We start from the raw sequence: 23456 nt of genomic DNA, 5'->3' as shown, positions 1-23456 counted from the left end.
TAATGTGCTGCCGAGGACGAGGATTTTTAAGGCAACTGAAAAAGAATGAACAAGTGTTGCGCTTATTCGTCAGTGGATTGGCAGCCGGTTATACCGCACAATCCTCAGGAAACACTAGTTCACCCATAATCGTACAGTGAAAATGCATCCTTAGGGTTTTTCTTTCTGTGGGTCAAAAGCCATTTTATTCTTTGCCCAGTATCGCGTTTCCTGCAGCCATTTTGAGGAGTTTTTGCAGAGTATTTTCCCCCCCTGGAGTGACTCTTTGCAGCCTTTTGATTGGACAGTGCCTAGTCTGGAGCCGCTTCAAAGAAGAGACATCCAGTTTCTTTTCTCCCACCAGGTGGTTTGGGAAACCTGAAGCGTTTAAAAGACGATCAAAAGCCTGAACAGCAAGTGGTTTTTCCATAGAAAATAATATGAGGATTCATCTGAGCGTTTAGTGCTTAAAAAGCACCAGGAAAAGATGTAGTGTGTACAAACCTCACTTTTGATCCATAGCAGTTTTTACCATTCTTCTTGCATATGTTTTTGTAGTATGAAAAAAAAGTTCTTATCTTTACTGCCCATTACATTATATAAGGCCAAAATGACACCTGCGAGCGGTTTTATTTTCCATGGGGCCATGTTTGAGCCATATTGGAGTAAAATAAAGCTCGGGTTTTTTTGTTGTTTTTTTTTTTGTTAAGAACAATGGATCCACGGGAAAAAAAAAAGGACATGGGAAAAGTCGCACTGAATGTAATGGGTCTGTGATGGGTGAAACCGGCCTTGGGGAAAGGAAACTCAGCAGAAAAAAGTCAACAGCAAAATACTTTGCAAAGAGAAGATCCACAGTGTAAATTCCAACGCTGGAAATTGTGAATTTGTATCGCCCAGACATATCACTCGGGTGACGGACTTGCCCACGTCATATTGGAAGATGACCCTATATTCTTAGGTAGGCTGCTGAACATGGAGCCTCCTTCCCACAATGCTAAAGACCCAAGATCAGCAAAACAAAGGCATCGTGTAGAGACGCTGATCACAAAGACCTCCCGTGGAAAGCCTTTGCTTGTGGAGTGGGCCAACATCATTCCACAGGTTGGGTTAGCAGGACTCATGCAAGAAATGGGACAAACAAGATTTTAAAAAAAGTATATTTGGGATATGTATCAAGTGGATAAGGAAAAAAAAAACTAATGTTCAGGATGTGGGTTTCCTTTTGGGTGGTTTCTGTTATGGAAGTATGTCAGCAGGGATTTGCTATGTAATCTGATAGCATAATGCAGTGGAAGAGACCCTGATTCCGGTGAGGTGTCACTTACTGGGAGTGAGGTTTGTGGTTTCAATAAAATCAGTATTTTGTCAGCAGGAGATTATCACTACTGGACTAGGTGTCACGTGCCCCCTGGTCCAATCACTCTCCCTACACTGATTAGCAGCTTTCTGCCAACACACAAGGTACACAGAAAACTGCCAATCAGTGATGTGGGCGGGATTATGCACAGCTGTCAATCAGTGGTGTGGGCGGGATTATGCACAGCTGCCAATCAGTGATGAGGGCGTGGTTATACACAGCTGTCAGTGATGTGGGTGGGGTTATACACAGCTGCCAATCAGTGGTGTGGGGAGGGTTATACACAGCTCCTCAGTGATGTGGGTGTGGCTATACACAGATGTCAGTGATGTGGGCGGGGTTATACACAGCTGCCAATCAGTGGTGTGGGCGGGGTTATACACAGCTGCCAGTTCTGTGAGTGGGGTTATACAGCCAGTGGTGTGGGCGGGGCTATAAGCAGCTGCCAATCAGTGGTGTGGGCGGGGTTATACACAGCTGCCAATCAGTGGTGTGGGCAGGGTTATACATAAAACTGCTGCACCCAGTAAACAAAGTGACACATTGCTGGAATCAAGGGAACATACATTTTGCTGCCGTCAGGTTACGTAGCATAAACATGCTGACAGACTCCCATTAAGTTTAGCCTGGAGTCTCACTTTCATCATTGTGTAATGTACCCTAATGCAACTTTTTAATATATATTGACAAAAGATTTACTAAACGCCCCAAAATTGGGCCTCATTTGTGCCAACAAAATGGTTAATTCCTTGCACGCTATTTGTGTGGTTTTACGGTTTTGAAAACCCCCATCCCCTGGCTGCAGTTTGTTTAAAAAACAAACAACTGTTCGTTACCCTTCCAGGTTCCAGCGCAGAGTCTCCACCGCTGCTGTCTGTTATTGTCAGTTACTGTCAGTGCTGATACCACATCGACAGCGCTGCAGCCAATCAGAGAGCAGCTTGTGTTGTGTACTTGGGGGGAGCCACAGAGCTCGGTTATTGGCTGCAGTGCTGGAGACAATAGCAGACATCAGGAGCAGCGGTAGAGACTCAGCCACTCAGACCTGGATAGGGTGAGTACAATAAAAAATGGCATTGTTTTTTAAACAAACTGGAGTTGGGGGAAAAGGGTTTTTTAAAAACTAGAAAACCCCTTTAACAAGGGGATGTGACGTTGACAATGGGCGTAGCTTAAAAAGCAGCACAGAGTGTATAAAAAATGTGACAACATCCTGGAAAAAATAATTGGTGCAAAGTAACCTAAACAATTTGTGTGTGCTTGGACCAGACAGTATAAAGAGATACGCTAAATTTTTCATTCAGTGAGAACCATAAAGTAGGCTCTGAGACCCAGATTCCAGGCCTGGGCTACTTACTGGGCTTCTTCTGTGGCTCTGCTAGTCTTCTCACCGTTGATTGGCAGCTTCCTGCCTATGCACAGTGTAGAGGGGAAGCTGCAGATAACAATTAATTTAATAAATCTACAGAAAGAAGCCCAGTACAAGACACATAGCTGGAATCAGGGTCTCTGTCCCTATTTTATGCTACCCTCAGATTAAGGAAGTATAAATCTGGTGGCAGATTCCCTTTAAAACATCTAGATAAAAGAAAAGTTTCCATTTATTGGCAGCAAGTTGTGATCTTGAGAGTATGAAAATGCCAAATATTTTAAGAAGTTAAAGGTAATCTGTCACCCCCAAAAATCTAATTTAAACTTATTAGTCAAATCTGAGACTTATCTCCTATATAATTACATCTGTTTAGTTTTCTGAGTTATGATTATCCAGAAATGTATCTTTCATCACTATGCAAATGAGGCTGCTTGGTGAACCCATGGCGTGGCCAAGCGCTTCCTTTATTGACCGAACGCACTTGCCTGAACTGAAGACTCGGCAGACCACAAGTATGCACACTGACACTGCAGGAGCTGAGCAGGTGAATGCACAATCCTCTCCTATGGCTGCTCCATACACAGATCCATGGAGATGTAGTGAGCGAGTGGCTGCAGCAGACAGGAGAGAGGGAGGTGTGTGCACCTACTCATCTACTGCAGTGTCAGTGTGTGCACTCACTGCTCACTTCCCAGATCCCTGTAACTTTGGAGGAGCCCTTTCTCTTGGTGGTTTAAAAAAAAAATTAGACTGGACAACTACTGTAGATCACTATAAGGCCTAGAGAAAGGTTAGGATGGTTCGTGGCAGCAGTTCTGTGCCAAAGCTTGTCTGTTAGGGTACCGTCACACAGTCACACTTTGGACGCTACGACGGCACGATCCGTGACGTCGCAGCGTCGTATGAGTATCGCTCCAGCGTCGTAGACTGTGGTCACACGTTGCAATCACGGCGCTGGAGCGATGCCGAAGTCCCCGGGTAACCAGGGTAAACATCGGGTTACTAAGCGCAGGGCCGCGCTTAGTAACCCGATGTTTACCCTGGTTACCAGCGTAAACGTAAAAAAAACAAACAGTACATACTTACATTCCGGTGTCTGTCCCCCGGCGCTGTGCTTCTCTCCACTGTGTAAGCAGCAGAGCCGGAAAGCACAGCGGTGACGTCAGACGTCACCGCTGTGCTCGCTTTCCGGCTGGCAGGCGCTCACAGTGCAGAGAAGCTGAGACGCCGGAGGACAGACACGGGAATGTAAGTATGTACTGTTTTTTGTTTTTTTTTACTTTTACGCTGGTAACCACGGTAAACATCGGGTTACTAAGCGCGGCCCTGCGCTTAGTTACCCGATGTTTACCCTGGTTACAAGCGAACACATCGCTGGATCGGTGTCACACACAACGATCCAGCGATGTCAGCGGGAGATCCAGCGACGAAAGAAAGTTCCATACGATCTGCTACGACGTACGATTCTCAGCAGGGTCCCTGATCGCTGCTGCGTGTCAGACACTGCGATATCGTAACGATATCGCTGGAACGTCACGGATCGTACGGTCGTAGCGATCAAAGTGTGACTGTGTGACAGTACCCTTAGCCATCCACCATCACAGGCTGCAGGAAGATGGTATTTACATGCATACATTGTATTATTTGGGCTCGCTTTAATGAATGTGTTAGAATGTAATAAAGGCGTCCATGCAACGGTTCAAAAGGCTCAAAGATGCGTCATAATGCAAGCTATGTTCACTGAAAAAAAAAAAGCAGCGAGCTCATTGCATTTTCTTGTTTTCAGATCATGCCATCCAATAAAACCCGTAATTACCATATTTTGCGGATTATAAGACGCACCGGATTATAAAACACACCCCAAATTTTGAGGCGAAAAATAGGAAAAAAAAACCCCTTTTTTTTAATAAAATTGTGGTGCTTCTTATAATCCATGCATCTTATTGCTTACCGGGGGTGGTGGCTGCAGTGAAGCGGGGTCCCAGAGTCGCTGCTGGAGGAGGCAGGAGTGGAGCGTTTCTGCAGACTGGAATGAGGGGGTGTTCGGATGTGTGCCACTGCGGGGGGGGGGGGGGGGGGGGGGGGCTCTGCCGACATTTTGTGAAAGCCCAGAGCCCCCACACTTGCATGGTTTACTATGCAGTGGACCTCGGGAAAATGGCTGCCAGAGGCGGCGCATGCGCAGATGGAGATCTTGGCACCAAGATCTCGGGAGATGAGATTTCAGCGCTGAGATTTCATCTCCTGAGATATTGGTGCCAAGATGTCCATCTGCGCATGCGCCGCCTCTGGCAGCCATTTTCCCGAGGTCCACTGCATAGTAAACCATGCAAGGGCTCTGGGCTTTCACAAAATGTCGACAGCGCCCACGCTGTGCCGAACACCCACAGCGGCGCACATCCGAACACCCCCTCATCCCAGCCAGTGGCCTGCAACAACACCTCATCCAACAGCGACCCTGGGACACTGCTCCACCACGGCCAGTAAGGTATATCCGCATTATAAGATGCCATTTCCCCCCCCCCCAATTTGTGGGAAAAAGGTGCATCTTATAATCCGAAAAATACGGTACTCATTTCTAGAAAGGTTTCAGGCTACCTGTTAGATCCTGAAAATCATATATACAATTGCTTCTGCAGTATTAAAACATCACACCAACCATAATCTTTGAAAAAATACATTTTATTTGACCTCTTCTAACTGTAATTTGTAAACAGAAACAAGCACATGATTAACTCTTCATTTTTAGAATTAGATGGGCCAGGTGGCAAAAACCCCAGAAGGCCAAAAACGGGCCATAAAACTGTACAGATTTATAATATATTATATATATATATATATATATATATATATATATATATATATATATATATATATATTATATTTATATTATTCAAGTGTTCAGAAATACTGAGAATTTAGAAACCAAGTAAAAGGAGGTCATGTCACAATTATGATCGGAATACAAAAAAAAAAAGGCTTTAAAGAAAAAGCAAAAAAAAAATCATCATATAAATAAAACAATAATTTACGACAGTTTCACACTATATACTATATTTTGGCAGGTGCCGGAGAAAAATAAAAAATAAAAGTAAAAGCAATATGTTTGTTTGTGTCAGACTAGAACAGCTTTCGGAACAGATCGTCCATCTTTATTTTGGGAAGATCAATAGCAAGCTGCTCTAATAATGGCAGGAAAGTATAAAATTAATTTGATTTTGTGGCTGCAAACATGACACTAACGATCTTTTAAAAAAAGTTTTACTCCTTGAAAAGTAAATTGGAGACTTCACAAGATTCTCCTCCCCTTTGTAAATGGCTAACAAGCCAACATATCTTCAGTATTGGAAGAGTGTCATTCCAAAAATGTCCCATTGTTTAATTCAGTTTTTTATATATATATTTTCAGCAATGTTTTCTTTCCCATATCACAATAATTATTAAATAAAAAAAGTAATCTTGCAATTTTCACACTGGCCACTGGGGCCGTTTTAAATTCATGCTTGCTGTTAATTCAGTTTTCAGCAGACTCTTTACCATCAGAGGCAGTATTCTAATGAGGTAACATCTCTATATACTGCTGATAAAGACAAGATCCAATCACAATAGGCGAGGTCACAGATCCCCCTCCTTGCATATGCTCATTGGATGCTTCATTACAAAAGTAAGGTCAGCTTTGTTCATTGCGGCCAAAGTACACGTGTCGTTTCCTGATACAACAGGAATATTTATAATACCAGATTGCGATATAGAAAAAAAATATAGAAAAAAAAATAAATCACCAACATAGTAATAAAGAATGAAAATACATTTTAAACAAAAACCTCATGTACACAATAGGTCATTTTCTGATGATAGCTTCCCTTTAAAGCCTCATAGGCACATATGTGGAGGTAGGACGTTTCACAATCAGTCTGGGTACTGCAGTCCATATACGTACTCTGAAGTTTGCCAGTCTGAACCCGGCTGAAAGGTGTTGGTCAATAGCTTGTTAGGCTGACAATTATTCTTTATGTTCCCCTATACACCACTACACATGGCCGAGCGGGCTATATGCTCAATAGGAAGAGGGGTAACAGCCACCGCCAGACACCTAGGATCCATTTTTCCGCTGACATCTGATGTCCAAGAGCAGGCACCATACCTATAGGATAGTCCGACTGTCCCTCCAAAACTGGCAGGTTCTGTCATCTCTGTGTATGGGAGCTTAGAGGGGTATTTCAGCTATCATCCATCTTGTGAATAACCACTAGATCATTGGGGAAGTTTATCCACTGATCAAAAATTGGGCCATGTTTTATTGAGCGGCAATCACTGCGGCTCCATTCAGTTATACTTCTGGAGATAGCCATGCATTGTACTCTGCCATCTTCGACAGTCTCAGAGAATGGAGTGTGAGTGCTTGGTTCAAAAGGGGGAGAGAATTTCACCATTTTTGGGTATAATTGGGTGTCTAAGTGGTTAGACCCCATACCGAACTAGATATTATTCACAAGATATCTGGATAACTTGAGTCACCGAAAAAAGGGTGCACATGCGCTTGAGGGATTTCAGCACTATCATAATTCCCAAAAAAATAAATGTTCACCCGTGGGCAGTCCTCAATCTATGAAAACAGGCTCCGGATCCTGTTAAAAAAAGCTTGTCCAGAACGGTGAAGGAGCCAGTTTACATTCCAGAAACCTCCCTATTCTTAATCCATTGTTGGTGTTTGATATCGAGGCTTAGCGCTACTCAAATAACCATCATGCCAAGCACATGTTTAGAGAGGTTTCAGAAATACAATCAAATGGGGGTTTCTAGTTTCAGAAAATCTATTTGAAGTGATTGTGTGGTCAAAAGATTTGGATGACCTATCCGACACTTGGCCACTGAGCTGGTTAGAATCGATTTGCAGGACCAATCTGTGACCCTGAGAAGTGCCTCCTGTCTGATGACATCATGTGCACCATGACACAACGATCACGTTGTACTACTGTAGTCACCTTGCTACGATGACGTTGCACCAAGCAAACGAGGAGCTGTCATGTACAAGGCGGTTCCCAGGGCTCCCGGCCAGGGCGGTCAACAGGGCACCAGCCCAGTGTGGCTCCCAGGACGGCTCCCGACGAAGGAGGCTCTCAGGGCTCCGCCACTGCGGTTCCCAGGGTGGCTCTCAGGGGGCATCGGACCCCACAAAGCCAATATTCATCATTATCTAATGAATGGACCACCCACTTCAAGTCTCAACATCTGTAGAAAACCCACCAATAGATAACCGATTCCCACAGGAGAGCTATGCCTAAAATATAGGAATGACATAAGTCGTGACTGTAACAAAAGGTAAAAATATAAGTTACGCAGGCGGAGCAGAGAGGCAGCTTGGCATGCAATTAGTGGCATTACTTCTAGACCAGTTATTGGAAAAAATGACCGGTCCAAGCCAGGCCATTAGCTGTAAACAATAAATGCCCTATAACATGTGACAAAATGAAAGACAATGGAGGTGGAAATGAAGAATGAAACAATGTGCAAAATAAACACTGACATAAAAAAAAAGATATTTATATAATAAGCCTTAAAACAACATATAAACTACTATATGGTGATATTTCAAGGCGTACTCTGGCCTCAAGGATACTGGATGATGAAATGGAAATGATTGACACATGAAGACTCTTGACTTATAGTTCCAGATTGCAGTGATAGTCAGTCCCAGGTCATGGAGGTTCGCACGACGTGTGTCTATGTAGCGGATAAATCAATGTGAGGGGAGAGAAAAGTTAACACCAGAAACAAAAACAACGTCGATTTAGGAACTCCTCACAGCTTCAGTCCAAAAATTAAAAGGTGCTCCATTTTCTCTCCCCATCCTGTTTAATCTGCTTCATTATTTTCTCCTTTCTACATGCAAGGAAGGACAACGTTCTCTTTCCATCCATTGGGCTTAGTCGGACATTTTTGCTTGCTGATCTGTCCTTAAAATAGTCTGCAACACAGTTTGAAGTTATAAACCTGTGACATGTAATTTTTGTACCAAACGTACAAAGTAACAACAAAAATTACAAACTGTGTGCACTGAAATTAGAGAAATTTTGCTACTTAAAGAGGACTTGTCACCAGGTCAGAAGCGGCCAGGTTTCGTTCTTATTTTATTCCTCCTCTTGCCCAGTTAAAGCTTTCTTTATTTTTTTCTAATTCTCCATAGGGTTTTAGAGATATAGGCCTTTTAGTTTAGGGCTAATTTTTATGGTCTTTACCGAGGAGCCTAAAGACACGCCCCAGAGGATCCTGGTAAAGATCATACAAAGCAGCACATTTCTTTACCTCTGGAACCGTATGGCAAGTTTAAAAAAACAAAAACAGAAAGAAAAAGTATACTCGGGGGAGCAGTGAAATAAAAATAAGAGCCACTTTTGACCTTTTGGTAGGTCCTCTTTAAATTTTAACACTAGATTAGATTTAGGTACTGTGCAATCTCATTCAATAGAGAATTACAGAAAAGTCTAAGAATTTATTTAAGATCCCAACCTTAACATCTTGGAAGGCAATGCTAAATATATTTAAAGCTGGAAAGCTACTTATATCCAGATTGAAAATAAAACTCCTTTAAAATAAACAAACAGACAAAAAACAAGTACAAGACACATACCGTCCATACCATTATGTTGCTCGTAACTGCGCTTGCCCAGGATTGTTGGCGATCCATTGTTGATCACAGGACAAGATTTAGATGGAGTCAGGGAGTTATTGATGCTTGTGGAAATATTTTTGATCGACTCTGGCTTTGGAGTGCAGGGATGCGCCTCTGGGGAATGACAGGATTTTATTAGATAGATAGATAGATAGATAGATAGATAGATAGATAGATAGATAGATAGATAGATAGATAGATAGATAGATAGATAGATAGATAGAGTAAAGCTGGGTGCACATTGATTTAGTGTATTACACAATGCATAAAGTATTAAAGATAACCTGTCACCAGGTCAAAAGTGCCCGGGTTTGGCTCTCCTATTATTCCTGCTGCTCCTCTTATTATTCTGGTTTGTGAAAAAAAAATTTAAATCCACCATAAGGTTCCAGAGTTATAGGTTGTTTTTTATAATGCTACTATTTTTACGGTTTTTAACAAGGGAATAAAGCCACACCCCTGAGGATCCTATGAGCCATGCCCCCTTAGTAAGACTATAAAAATTTGCACCAAATAAAAATACCCATATCTCTGGAACCATATGATGGATTTAAATAAAAAACAAACAAAAAAACAAAAACAAAACAGCATAATTAAGGGAGCAGCGAGAATAAAATGAGATCCAATACAAGACTTGTGACCTGGTCCCCTTTAAAAAGGTCCAGTTTACAGCATAACATTTTCATTGGCTCCTATTTTTAGAGACTAAAAAAAAAATGTCCTTTTGGGCTGTCTGGTTGATTTGTGCTACACACTTTCAACAGGCACTGCTGTCCTTTAAGGCAAACCTCCACGTATATGGTGTGGCATAAGTCTTTTTACATTGTGGCCCTATGGACACCTTGGCATTTTTGGGTGCATATGCTCAATAGTAACTGCAACATGCACTCAGCCTTCATGGGACCCAATGACAGGATGTACCTATGTATCTCAAGACTTGCTCTAGAGGTTTCCGGACAATCTGCTTTAACATCAGTGGAGTTTTAGATGCTTCAGGAAGCCTTGTTGTACCTGAAACAAGTCAGCAAAACATCTAGAGGTTAGAAGACACAGGAAGATAATTGGGCGCACTGTGATCTGGGTTATTTACAGCAAGTAACAAGCTCCCAGCTGAGTGCCCAGGCAAGTACAAGAGTACACACATCAGGGAAACTACTACATATACCAACAGCTTTAAGGTAACTATTGTTTCAGAAGAACTTGCAGCAGAATGTCTGTGTCTTCCTCTAGCTCCGCCTTCCATAGAGTCTTAAAAGCACCAACTGTCATCTCCTATCTCAGTAGTGGGAAAATCTGTCTTCACGGAATAGAGATTATACCCATGAAATGAGAGTGAAAGATCAGTCCAGGAGGAGAAAGAAGCAGATCTCTCTGATGAGATACGTTACAAACTTGCTTTTTTTCCCATGTTTGTTTACTATCAATTTATAAAATAAAAAAAATAAAACGGTTACTCTTTCTTAAAGGGCGTATTATCCATAGCAGCAGACCATGCAGCCACTTTGAGGCCCACTGTGACTCGGCATGAAGCCCTCCACTCCACCAGTCATTATGATTATATCGAAATCTGCGTCTTAAGGAGGCGAATAGTTGAATATAATGGTGATTCACGATTCAGCCTCCTTGTGAATCAGACTACGCACACTGCAGGTGTCATTACATCACTATATTGCGCCTGCTGTGCGGTGACCTCACCAAGGGAATGACGGTACGTAAGTAATGTATATTTTTAAATGTCAGTACTGAGTGAGGGACTGTGGGGAAGGGGGGGGGGGGCATCCCACCGAGTGAGGGACTGTGGGGGGGGGGCCATCCCACCGAGTGAGGGACTGTGGGGGGGGCCATCCCACCGAGTGAGGGACTGTGGGGGGGGGGGGGCCATCCCACCGAGTGAGGGACTGTGGGGGGGGGGGCCATCCCACTGAGTGAGGGACTGTGGGGGGGGGGCCCATCCCACCGAGTGAGGGACTGTGGGGGGGCCCATCCCACCGTTTGAAGGACTGTGGGGGGGCCCATCCCACCGAGTGAGGGACTGTGGGGGGGCCCATCCCACCGAGTGAGGGACTGTGGGGGGGCCATCACACCGAGTGAGGGGCTGGGGGGGGCATAATACTGAGTGAAGGCTGGTGGGGGCATCATTCTAAGTGAGGGGCTGTGGAGGCATCATACTGAGTGGGTGCCTGTACATTGCATCATATTTAATGCTGAAATCATACGGAGTGGGCAGCTGTGGGGGTCATGATACTTGTTTGGGGAGCTATGAGGTGTATCATACAGTGTGGGGGGAACTTTAGGGGAGCTATGCTGTGTTAGGGACACTGTGGGGGAATTATACTGTATACTATGGAGGCATCATACTGTAAGCATTTGTGGGGTGGAATTCACCGACGGGACATCATACTCTGTGTGAGAATGTTTGGGATGATCATACTCTAGAATAGCCATGAAAGTGGCTTCATTAGGAGCATACTTACTGTGTATTTCCACATTACACATCCCTCTCCCCATCTATAATAGTTGGGAGATATCACCTATCCTACGCCATTGAATATTTTTTGGAGCTAGAGGGGCCCAATTTCAACTTTTGCTAAGGGCATATGCGGTTTCTATGCACGCCCCTAGTCTGCAGTACTGTATATAAATCTTTTTAGGAGCCGTAACATTCATTTTAAAATAACTTTTCACCATTCTATGTAATATATGAGAATTGCTGCAGTAACCATAAGTGTCCCATTATGAAGAAGAAGGAATGTTTCCATACATCCCAGATACCCACACTCTGCTTTGATTGCCGCACTGTTGATAGGCATGTAGGGGTGTCGGGCAGCATAACCTGGACGGAAAATATCCCGACATAGTCTCCTTGCGATCCTAGTCAACTTTGTAGTGTGGAGATAAAAAGCTTGGCGCGTCTTCATAGCAAATTTTGGGCTCCCACCGGCTCTCATAGGTAAACCGTGTGGACTCTTCCATGTAAAGAAAACAAGAAATTATTTCAACTGAGAAATGGACATTTTAAAAAAAATAATAATGAAGTACAGTTTTTACTTTAGCCTTTCAGAGTTGCGGTTCTGATTCCAGCACTCTCCCTGCACTGGCATGAGTTTCATCCCGCACTCCAAAAACCAGAGGCTGATGGAAAGCCAATGAACAGATCTGATATGCATGCATCTGATACAGAAAACTAGATTGTGTCCCCCTAGGGGGAGACAGACTTTTTTTTTTTATGACGTTGTTTCAAATCCTCTATTTTCTTTTGCATGTTGGTCCTATTTTTTTTTCTTTAAAAGGACCATCCCTTTAAGGCCTCATTGAATTCGCATCATATTAGGAAACGTACCATATTGTTCCGATTTGGACCTGGCCTCTCGCCATCCAATCTGGTTGGCATCTTCAATCCGCCATACTTTTTCCAGTATGCCCAGCATGATGCACACAGACGACACTGCATATTCGGAGGACCCCAGGAATACCACTGGTAAGATTGTGCTGCTATATAAACAGTAATTAACAAACATCACTTTAGAAAAGTTGCACCAGGACCCCCACCACTAATAACTTCTCACACATGTCTATGGGGGGCACTGTTGCTTTTTGTGGAGACCATCTGCCGATAAAGGGAGTCTCATAGGCCGGGCAATTCTTCTTGGGAAGTGTATGCAAATTAGTTCTCCTCTAGAAGAAAGCCATCTCTCTGGCGCCACCTACTGCCTGTCTGTAGATAGGGGTCTCTTTTTTTTAGAGGAGATTCTAGATCAGCAGATGAAGGGGACAAAAATAAAAAAAAAAACCTCACACACTTACTATAGCAGCTCTCACAGGCTCGCCCGCTCAAATTCTGGCCCTGTACCACAGTTCCATTTACCACTGCAGGTTTGATACTATTTGCATTTATCTGGTTTGGGTTAGGTTTGTTACTAGAAAATGGAAATAAAAATGAGAAAACAATTAGTTAGGCTACTTTCACACATCAGGTTTTCGCCGTCAGGCTAAATCCGGCTAATTTTCAAAAAACCGGATCAGGCGAATGTTGCCGCTGGATCAGGTTTTTTTTCCCATAGACTTGTATTAGTGCCGGATTGCGCCGGATGACATTGCGTTTCGTCCGGTTTTCGCCGGATCTGGCAAATCTGCCGCTTCCGGTTTCTTGAAAAACGTCCATAGCAACGTTTTTTTTGTCTCCGGCGAAAAAGCCTGAAGCGCTGGCTGTTTGCTAGAATGGAAGCCTATGGGAGCCGGAAGGTGCTGCATCCGGAAAAAGGCGGATCCGGCGGCCTGATCCGGTTTTTTAAACTGAGCATGCTCCAAATTTTTTTTTTTATCCAATAATCTAGATAGGCTAGCCGGATCCATAAAAAAAACGGATCCGTCGCATCAGTTTTTCACAATCTGCGCCGGATCCAGTTTTTCCAACATTCGCCGGATTTAGCCTGACACTGAAAACCTGATGTGTGAAAGTAGCCTTAAAGGGATTATTACCATCTTCATAGATGGTATTGTCAGAAAATGCTTGTAAATACAAGCTATTTTGCAATTTACTGCTTAGTAAAATTTTCATCCGCTCCTGAGATATTTGCACTTTTCTTTTGTGTACAGCTCGTTGCCTTGGAGATCGACCACTGTTGTTACCCAGCAGAATATGTGGTGCTTCCAAGCTCCTTTCTACCGAGCTTGTAAGCAGTACAGTATTTTGAAGCTGACCAGGATCGCTGGAGCACGCCGTTACCTCCTAATCCCCCTCAGTTGCAGTGTTTACATGCTAGGCAGCAATGGTGGTCGGTTTCCTTGGGAACAAGCAGTAGACCAAAGTAAAATGTGAATATCTCATGAATGGCTACGAATTTTAATAAGCAGTAAATTGGAGAAGTGCTTCTTTTTACAAACCCTAGCTGACATTAACCATCTGTGAAAAAAGGGAATAACCTTTTAAACATGGAAGTTATTTATATACAACATGCCATACCACAATACCGCCTCAAGTCACTGTCTAAAAGGCTTAAAAGAGCACAGGGTATAAAATGACATTTGACTATAAAAAGGTTACATCCCAATATACAGAATATTTCTCTTGGGTTGAATTACTTTAAAAAAAAAAATCCATTATTGGACTGGTCTGCTGTACAGTGAGGAGTAATGGAAAGGGCAAATATGGCCATCAAGACAAAATGACTCATTTTTTAAGAGCAGCTGCCACTTTTTACATGTATTATTCATTGAAAATGGTACTTTTGCAAAATTATTAAAACCAAACATTTAAGGCAGTGATTGAAAACAAAGCACATGACGTCCTGAGACTTTGCTGTAATCTGCAGCATAAAGTGCATTGCAGGACACTGGTTCCACATCTTAGTTTAGGTTTTATTAATTGTTGCAATCACCCCACATTAAATTGTACCGTATATACTCGAGTATAAGCTGACCCGAGTATAAGCCAAGACCCCTAATTTTGCCACAAAAAACTGGGAAAACTTAATGACTCGAGTATAACCCTAGGGTGGGAAATACAGCAGCTACCGGTAAATGTCAAAAATAAAAATAGATACCAATAAAAGTAAAATTACCTGAGACAGCAGTAGGTTAAGTGTTTTTGAATATCCATATTGAATCAGGAGCCCCATATAATGCTCCATACAGTTCATGATGGCCCCATAAGATGCTCCATACAAAATACGCCCCATATAATGCTCCATACAGTTTATGATGGGCCCCATAAGATGCTCCATACAGACATTTGCCCCATATAATGCTGCACAAATGCTGATTATGGCCCTATAAGATGCTCCATACAGACATTTGCCCCGTATAATGCTGCACAAATGCCGATTATGGCCCCATAAGATGCTCCATAGAAATATTTGCCACATATAACGCTGCACATGGCCCGATAAGATGCTCCATAGAGACATTTGCCCCATATAATGCTGCACAAATGGTGACTATGGCCCCATAAGATGCTCCATAAAGATATTTGCCCCATATGCTGTTGCTGTGATTAAAAAAAAAATTAAAAAAAATCACATACTCACCTCTCGTCGCTCAGGTCCCCCGACACTTGCAATATTCACCGGTCCTCGTTCCGGCACCGCTGTGTCTTCCACGTCCTCTGCACTAACGTTCAGGCAGAGGGCGGCGCGCACACTAATCGCGTCATCGCGCCCTCTGACCTGAGTGTCACTGCTGAGGACGCGGAAGACGGAGAGACGCCGGAACGTGGGACAGGTGACTATCGCGCAATGCTCCCCCTCCCCATTATACTCACCTGCTCCTGGCGCTGTCCCTGCACGTCCCTGGTTCTCCGGGCGCTGACAGCTTCTTCCTGTATTGAGCGGTCACATGGTACCGCTCATTACAGTAATGAATATGCGGCTCCACCCCATGGGAGTGGAGTCGGGTCCATATTCATTACTGTAATGAGCGGTACCATGTGACCGCTCAACGCTTGGAGAAGCTGTCAGCCCGTGACCATAGGAGTTGCAGGGACCGCGCCAGGAGCAGGTGAGTATGTGACAGCCGCCACTCCGCCGACCATGACTCGAGTATAAGCCGAGAGGGGCACTTTCAGCCTAAAAAAATGGGCTGAAAATCTCGGCTTATACTCGAGAATATACGGTACCTAGCTTGCCATCGTACTCTGACAGCCAATTGTGCATTAACTTATCCATCAATTTTCACATCCTTTCAAATCGCTTGTTTTGCTGCGGATTTATTGTGGCCAGTTGTATACCCTCTCTTTAATGATCGCAGTGGGAAATACTTACTAATTGGGTATATATACTTGTTTCAATTTGCTTTCTGCTTCAGCTGCTTTTAACCGTTTCTTGAAGAAAAAGAGAGAAAAATTAGAAGTGCAAAACCAAAATCAGAATAATGAACCAGCAATGCTCTGCACAGCAGATTCACCTAGAAGAATATAGGACGCACCCCCTGTTCATTAATACTTCCCCAGCTGTGGACAGAAGTGTGTGAGATAATGGATCTATTGTTAGTGTTACATATTACCTGGAATGGCCCCAATCCAGCAGCAGAAGATGAGTACAGGTAATAGGTTTATACATTTTTTCTACCTAGTTAATGTCTAATGATCGCTCTCATTGATATATTATACGAGGGTAACATTGGCTATTGTGTGTTTGTATAACTTCTGGTATATTTACCTTGCTATTGCAGAGTATTACATCTCTCATATAATAATAGGAAAACATATTTGCTTTTACCACTGTACTTCATTCATCTCCCCCTGCTATGTAATGTCACCCAATCTGTGCACTCAATTTTGAGTATCTTTAATCAGCTATATACACACACAAACACACAGCTCAGCTACACACACACAGCTCAGCTACACACACACAGCTCAGCTACACACACACAGCTCAGCTACATCCACTCTCATACACAGCTCAGCTATATTCACATCCACTCACACTTTGTATATACTACCACATTTTGTAGTTCCTTTCAGGCATATATATGACTGCTAGCCAGGACCTGCAGCTTTAGCAATACGCAGGTCCTGATAGCTTCCTATCCTACAGTGATCAGACTGATTAGTATGGGGCAGAAGGAGAAAGCGCAGTTCTTAGTGACCAGGAAAGATGCTGTGTCAGCGTTCTCCTCCATCATAGAAAGCTGCCTCCGGACTACACACATTTTAGCAAGATTCTTCTTGCTAAAAAGTACGTCTCATAGTCCCAAAAATTAAGTAGGTTACTGATATAACTATGGTGAACTACAAATAGAAGGTGTGATCTGTTATTAGAAAAGATTCAGTCAAATACTTGGGCAAAATTGTATGGCAAAATTGGCACTTTGCCTCTAGTGTCCCCCCACACATCACTAGACATTAATCTTTCAGAGCAGGAACTTTTTCCACCTTTACATTTTTAAATTTTTGCTTATTTTTATGAAGGGATAAAAGGAAGGATCTCAATAATGTGTCTTATGATAGGGCTGCTGCATTCTATAGTTTCTCAGCATGTATCCAGAAATAGAAAACCACAACCAGTTGTCACCAATCACTGGATTTACCTAATCCCTACCGTGATCACTAAATCATTTACTATTACACATAATAGAAAAAAAAACTAAATAATACCTGTTGCACGTATCTGTCCGTTGTTTTCCACATGTAATAGTATTCTATTATGCTGGTCAATGATTTCCAGGGTAACTAAAGGAAGGAAAACCACTACTGATGAATTTGCACAGGACGGGGAGCAATAATTAATTAACAGGTCACCTAAAGGAGAGATAGACCTTAGGATAAGTTCAGATGTTCCATAAGAATTGTAAATTTGGTTACGGAAAGTTTTTCACTATTGAGATGAATAGAAAATATTCAGTTGGAGAATCTCTCCAAATCCTCTTCCAAACCTAAAAACTTTGGAAATAATTTGGAGCTTGCACTCAATTATTGCTCCGAAAACTCAGTAAAAAGACTTGGTTGTACACTTGGCCTAAAACCAGAGAATTCAAGAGGGTAATTGCCACTTAAAACTCTTTACTTACAAAGTCCTGCTGAATGTCGGTAAAATCCTTGCCATACTTCTCCAAAGCTTCTTCGAAAAGATTGGCTTCTGAAGCGGACCACTCCTCCATCTCATCTCTGCAGAGGACGGGCCCTCCTTGTGGTACGAGCGCAGAAATGGCTTTAGATATATCATAAGAGTTTTTGTGTAATGTGTCCATAGCATGAAACTGAAAACGAATGAAATGTAGAAATAGTGAAAAGACTGTTCTCAGGTCTCATAATATCTGACAGATCCAAGTTAGAGGAGACCTGGCCCAACAGGTCAAAATCGTCAAGTTTTTCCTCTTACTTTATTCTTACTGCTCCCTAAGTATTTTTTTTTTTAATCCACTATTCGGTTCAAGAGATATGGGGCCTTTTGAATTAGCGCTACTTCTTATAATCTTTACAAAGGGGGCGTGACTCACAGGGTGATTATGCAGAGCAGTCTAAAGATCCACCCCTGAGGATCCAGTGAGCCATGCCTCCTTGGAAATACCATAAAAAAAGGCACTGAATAAAAAGGCCCATATCTCTGGAACAGTATGGAAGCTATTTTTTTTTTTAAAGGGAATATTCAGGGGATCATTGAGGTAAAAAAAAGAGGAAAAAAATTTTCACTTCTGACCTGTTGACAGGTCAGCCTTAAGGGTACAGAACAGTATGGCACGTTATACATCACATCAAAAATTTAAGGGTAATGTTATAATATTTGCAACTTTTTTTTTGTTCTGTTACTGTCATTTCAACAACAAAAAAACCTCTGCCAAATCATGGAAACATGCAAATAAAAAAAATAAAAAAAGGGTCAGTGATGAGCCCCACCCACACAGATCATTAAAATGCAAAAGTAGAAGCTCTACTGAGCTCAATGGCCCCTATTCTTCCAATCAAAAGGGTTCTTTTTTTCCATTTTTAAATTCTAATTTTTTTACCAATGTGATGTCTCTAGATGCCGCAGCTGCACTCATATGTAGACTTGGTTGCCGGACCGAGCTGCTACAGTCTAATGCACGGGCAAACGTACCTACAGATCTGGTGGAGAGAAAAAAAAAAAAAAAAAAGGCCATTGTTAATTTTCCAAATGATTTCCATAAAACTAATACAGACACTAATATATCAATTCACGATTGAAAACTGCATTGTGTCAGGAACATATTTAACTTTTCTTATTTAGTCAGCCTACAAAACGAAAGAGCCACGCAAGCCACAAATACACTTGCTCAAAAACAAATAAAGGGAACACTAAAATCCCACATTCTAGATATCACTGAACAAAAAATTCCAGTTGTAAATCTTTATTCATAACATAGTGGAATGTGTTGAGAACAATAAAACCTAAAAATGATCAATGTAAATGACAACTAATATCCCACGGAGGTCTAGAGTTGGAATGATGCTCAAAATAAAAGTGTAAAATGAAGTTCCAGGCTGATCCAACTTCAGTGGAAATGCCTCAAGACAAGGAAATGATGCTCAGTAGTGTGTGGCCTCCACGTGTCTGTATGAGCTCCCTAAAACGTCTGGGCATGTTCCTGATGAGGCAGCGGATGGTCTCCTGAGGGATCTCCTCCCAGACCTGGACTAAAGCATCCGTCAATTCATGGACAGTCTGTGGTGCAACGTGACGTTGGTGGACGGTGCGAGACATCATGTCCCAGATGTGTTCAATCGGATTCAGGACTGGGGAACAGGCGGGCCAGTCCATAGCTTAAATGCCTTCATCTTGTAGGAACTGCTGACACTCCAGCCACATGAGGTATGGCATTGTCCTGCATTAGGAGGAACCCAGGGCCAACCGCACCAGCACATAGTCTCACAAGGGGTCTGAAGATCTCATCTCGGTACCCAATGGCAGTCAGGCTATCTCTGGCGAGCACATGGAGGGCTGTGCGGCCCTACAAAGAAATGCCACCCCACACCATTACTGACCCACTGCCAAACCGATCATGCTGAAGGATGTTGCAGGCAGCAAATCGCTCTCCACGGCATCTCCAGACTCTGTCACGTCTGTCACATGTGATCAGTGTGAACCTGCTTTCCTCTGTGAAGAGCACAGGGCACCAGTGGCGAATTTGCCAATCCTGGTGTTCTGTGACAAATGCCAAGCGTCCTGCACGGTGTTGGGCTGTGAGCACAACCCCCATCTGTGGACGTCGGGCACTCAAACCATCCTCATGGAGTAGGTTTCTAACAGTTTGTGCAGACACATGCACATTTGTGACCTGCTGGAGGTCATTTTGAAGGACTCTGGCAGTGCTCCTCCTGTTCCTCCTTGCACAAAGGCTGAGGTAGCGATCCTGCTGCTGGGTTATTGCCCTCCTACGGCCCCCTCCATGTCTCCTGGTGGCGCCTCCAGCCTATGGACACTACGCTGATAGACACAGCAAACCTTCTTGCCACAGCTCGCATTGATGTGCCATCCAGGTTGGGCTGCACTACCTGAGCCACTTGTGTGGGTTGTAGAGTCCGTCTCATGCTACTACGAGTGTGAAAGCACAACCAACATTCAAAAGTGACCAAAACATCAGCCAGAAAGCATTGGTACTGAGATGTGGTCTGTGGTCCCCACCTGCAGAACCACTCCTTTATTGAGGGGGTCTTGATAATTGCCAATAATTTCCATCTGTTGTCTATTCCATTTGCACAACAGCATGTGAAATTGATTGTCAAACAGTGTTGCTTCCTAAGTGGACAGTTTGATTTCACAGAAGTTTGATTTACTTGGAGTTAGATTCTGTTGTTTAAGTGTTCCCTTTATTTTTTTGAGCAGTGTACATAAAATGACTATACTGTATGCAGTCATTAGAACCAAATACAAAACCTGTAAAAATGGCTACAAGTAATCATCCTCAAAATCAATCTTCTCACAATAAAAAAATAATCTAAAAACATTTTTTTAAAAAGTGTTCCTCATCCTTAATAAACATAGGTATATACATAGAATAAGATTAATCAGGGCTATGCAACTCCAGGAAGAAGGATATTAACACTTAATCATAAATCAATGCACATATATCAGATAGGAGCCATAACTGACTTTATTTTACCATCTATCATGGATAGTAGATTAGATTAGGCATATAAAATGTTAATAGCATCAAATCAAAAAACGTTATTAGTGGTACCAAGACAATATTGCAAAACAAATTGCACAGGACTATTTCATATATTTACACAAGTCTGCCAGGATGGAAGTCACATACTGTATGCAGCTATAGTGGGGAAAATAAGTATTTTATAGACTGCCGATTTTGCAAGTTTTTCCACCTACACAGAATGGAGAGGTCTGTAATTTTTATCGTAGGTACATTTAACCTGTGAGAGACAGAATCTAACAATAAAAAACAGAAAATCACATTGCATGATTTAAATAATAATCAATTTGTATTTTATTGCATTAAATAAGTATTTGATCAACCACCAACCAGCAGGAATTCTGGCTCTCACAGCCTGTTAGTTTTTCTTTAAGAAGCCCTCCTGCTCTGCACTCATTACCTGTATTAATTGCACCTGTTTAAACTCATTACCTGTATAAAAGACATCTGTCCACACACTCAATCACACTCCAACTTCTCCACCATGGCCAAGACCAAAGAGCTGTCCATAGACACCAGGGACTAAATTGTAGACCTGCACAAGGCTGGGATGGGCTACAGGAAAATAGTCAAACAGCTTGGCGAGAAGGCAACAACTGTTGGCGCAATTATTAGAAAATGGATGCAACAAATGATGTATGTGTTTGCTACCCTTAGTTTATTACCGTATATACTTGTGTATAAGCCGATATTTTCAGCACTTTTTTTGTGCTGAAAACGCCCTCCCAGGCTTATACACGAGTCATTGTCTAGAAAGCCGGGGGGGAGGGGGAGCGGTGGAGCAGCCGGCTAACAGAAGACATCATACTCATCCTCCTGGCGCAGTCGCTGCATCTCTGTCCCAGCGGCTCTTCCTGTGCCGAGCGGTCACGTGGTACCACTCATTAAGGTAATGAATATGCGCACGTCCCATAGGCGTGGAGTGCATATTAATGAGTGGTACCCCGTGACCACTCAGCACAGGTGAGCTGCCGCGCTGGGACAACGGAGATGCAGTGACGGCGCAAGGAGGGCAAGTAGGACATGCATACAACAGGGGGAGCCACACATAGCAGGACAGGACCGGGGGAGCCACACATACCAGGACAACACGGGGGATAATAGAAAAAATTGGGAGTCCGGCTCAACAGGACTGGATTTTCCTTTTTCTTTTCAAAAGAAAATATGATGCATACAAAAGAAAAATTTACATGGTCGACATGACCCAGTCGAAGCGTTTCGACTGCACTAGGCAGTCTTACTCATGACTAAATGATAAAAAAACGATTTCAATAAAAATGATTTGATTTAATAAGATATAAGATCACTGTCAATCTTCTACAGTCTGGGTCTCCATGCAGGATCTCACCTCCTGGGGTTAGAATGATTCTAAGAAAGGTCAGGAATAATAATAATAATAATCTTTATTTATATAGCAGAAAACAATGGTAAATCACCTGCGCTGGTGTGTGTGTCTACAGTTGCACTAGGGGTTGTGCATGAGGGCATTAACTGGCAAATAAAAGGCTTACAACAGGTGTAATTGTGTACTTACTAGATGCCGAAAAGGTGGTGTGAGCGCGGATCCTCCTAGTGCTGGAAGTCCGGCTCCGTGCTGCAAGGTCGTGGGATCGGGGGATAGAAGTCGTGTCTTGATCCGCGCGAGTCAGGTCTGCTGGAGGGATGCAGGAGCCTAGTAGGAACCGCCAACTTCTGGCGTGCCCCGGCCGGAAGCAACGCCGAAGCGGTGGCGGAGTGTGGAAAGGGCGTGGCAAGTAGTGTGACGTCTCAGCTAGTGGGCGGGCGCGTATGCGGATTAACCAATCCAACGCGTTTCGAAGGATGCGATCCTTCTTCGTCAGGGCTGGAGTTCCCCATGGAGCCCTCCTCTTATATAGCGGCTACTTGCCCGCCTCCTACAGAAAAAAACTGCCTAGCATCCCTGATTAATATAACTCGTGGATGGTACATGAATGAGATTGCAGCGCGATTAGTGCACTAAATAGCGGGGAGGCCATGAATTAGAGCCTTGAGAGGGGATTCACCTAAGTGCCTAATTGGTGAAGCATCTTTGGTGCGGCATACTAGGTAGATAACAGGAAGAACTGGATTAGGGGCGTATGGAGATGTATAGGAAAGAAAACTGAAGGACATAGATGAAAGGATTTGTATCGTCAAATGGGTTATGTGGTGAAAGTAATATTTTGATACCCTGGACCTTAGGCTTAATTAGGTGGCAAAAGAGAGGGAATAACATGAAATATACAAAAAAATATATAAAATAAAAACTCCGACAACTTTATTAGTGGAGTAATAAAATATATAAAAAATATGAAAGATAAAAATGGTGCGTTATAATAGGTCCCGATCTAAAAGAGCTGGTTGCTCAACCCCAATCTGCTAAAATAATAGAGATTAGAAAATCATGCACTCTTGGATAAAAAGCAGATTTTGTAATTAATATGCCGAGATAGGGTTAAAACTGT

The 23456-nt window shown here is 42.9% G+C and overlaps 1 protein-coding gene across 13 annotated transcripts in view; it reads right to left on the bottom strand.

Annotated features, from left to right (window-relative positions):
* The window catches only part of MTA1 (metastasis associated 1), a 185207-nt gene that overhangs the window by 62015 nt on the left and 99736 nt on the right, over positions 1–23456 (bottom strand). For 4 of the 13 annotated variants that reach the window (XM_077260691.1, XM_077260686.1, XM_077260684.1 and 1 more), the window contains exons 8-16: positions 18829–18928; positions 17893–18081; positions 17480–17554; positions 16143–16201; positions 13189–13301; positions 12725–12876; positions 12161–12350; positions 10306–10395; positions 9343–9498 (exon numbers count right to left, since the gene is read on the bottom strand). In XM_077260691.1, coding sequence (XP_077116806.1) covers positions 9343–9498; positions 10306–10395; positions 12161–12350; positions 12725–12876; positions 13189–13301; positions 16143–16201; positions 17480–17554; positions 17893–18081; positions 18829–18928 — 1124 coding nt within the window. Of the gene's footprint in view, positions 1–8240; positions 8680–9342; positions 9499–10305; positions 10396–12160; positions 12351–12724; positions 12877–13188; positions 13302–16142; positions 16202–17479; positions 17555–17892; positions 18082–18828; positions 18929–23456 lie in introns of those variants that run through there. The other 9 variants (XM_077260688.1, XM_077260695.1, XM_077260687.1 and 6 more) reach the window with 6 other exon arrangements.

This window comes from Ranitomeya variabilis, chromosome 1, assembly GCF_051348905.1.
Source record: "Ranitomeya variabilis isolate aRanVar5 chromosome 1, aRanVar5.hap1, whole genome shotgun sequence".
In the NCBI taxonomy this organism is placed as follows: domain Eukaryota; kingdom Metazoa; phylum Chordata; class Amphibia; order Anura; family Dendrobatidae; genus Ranitomeya; species Ranitomeya variabilis.
This window is presented reverse-complemented; position numbering and strand designations above follow the sequence as displayed.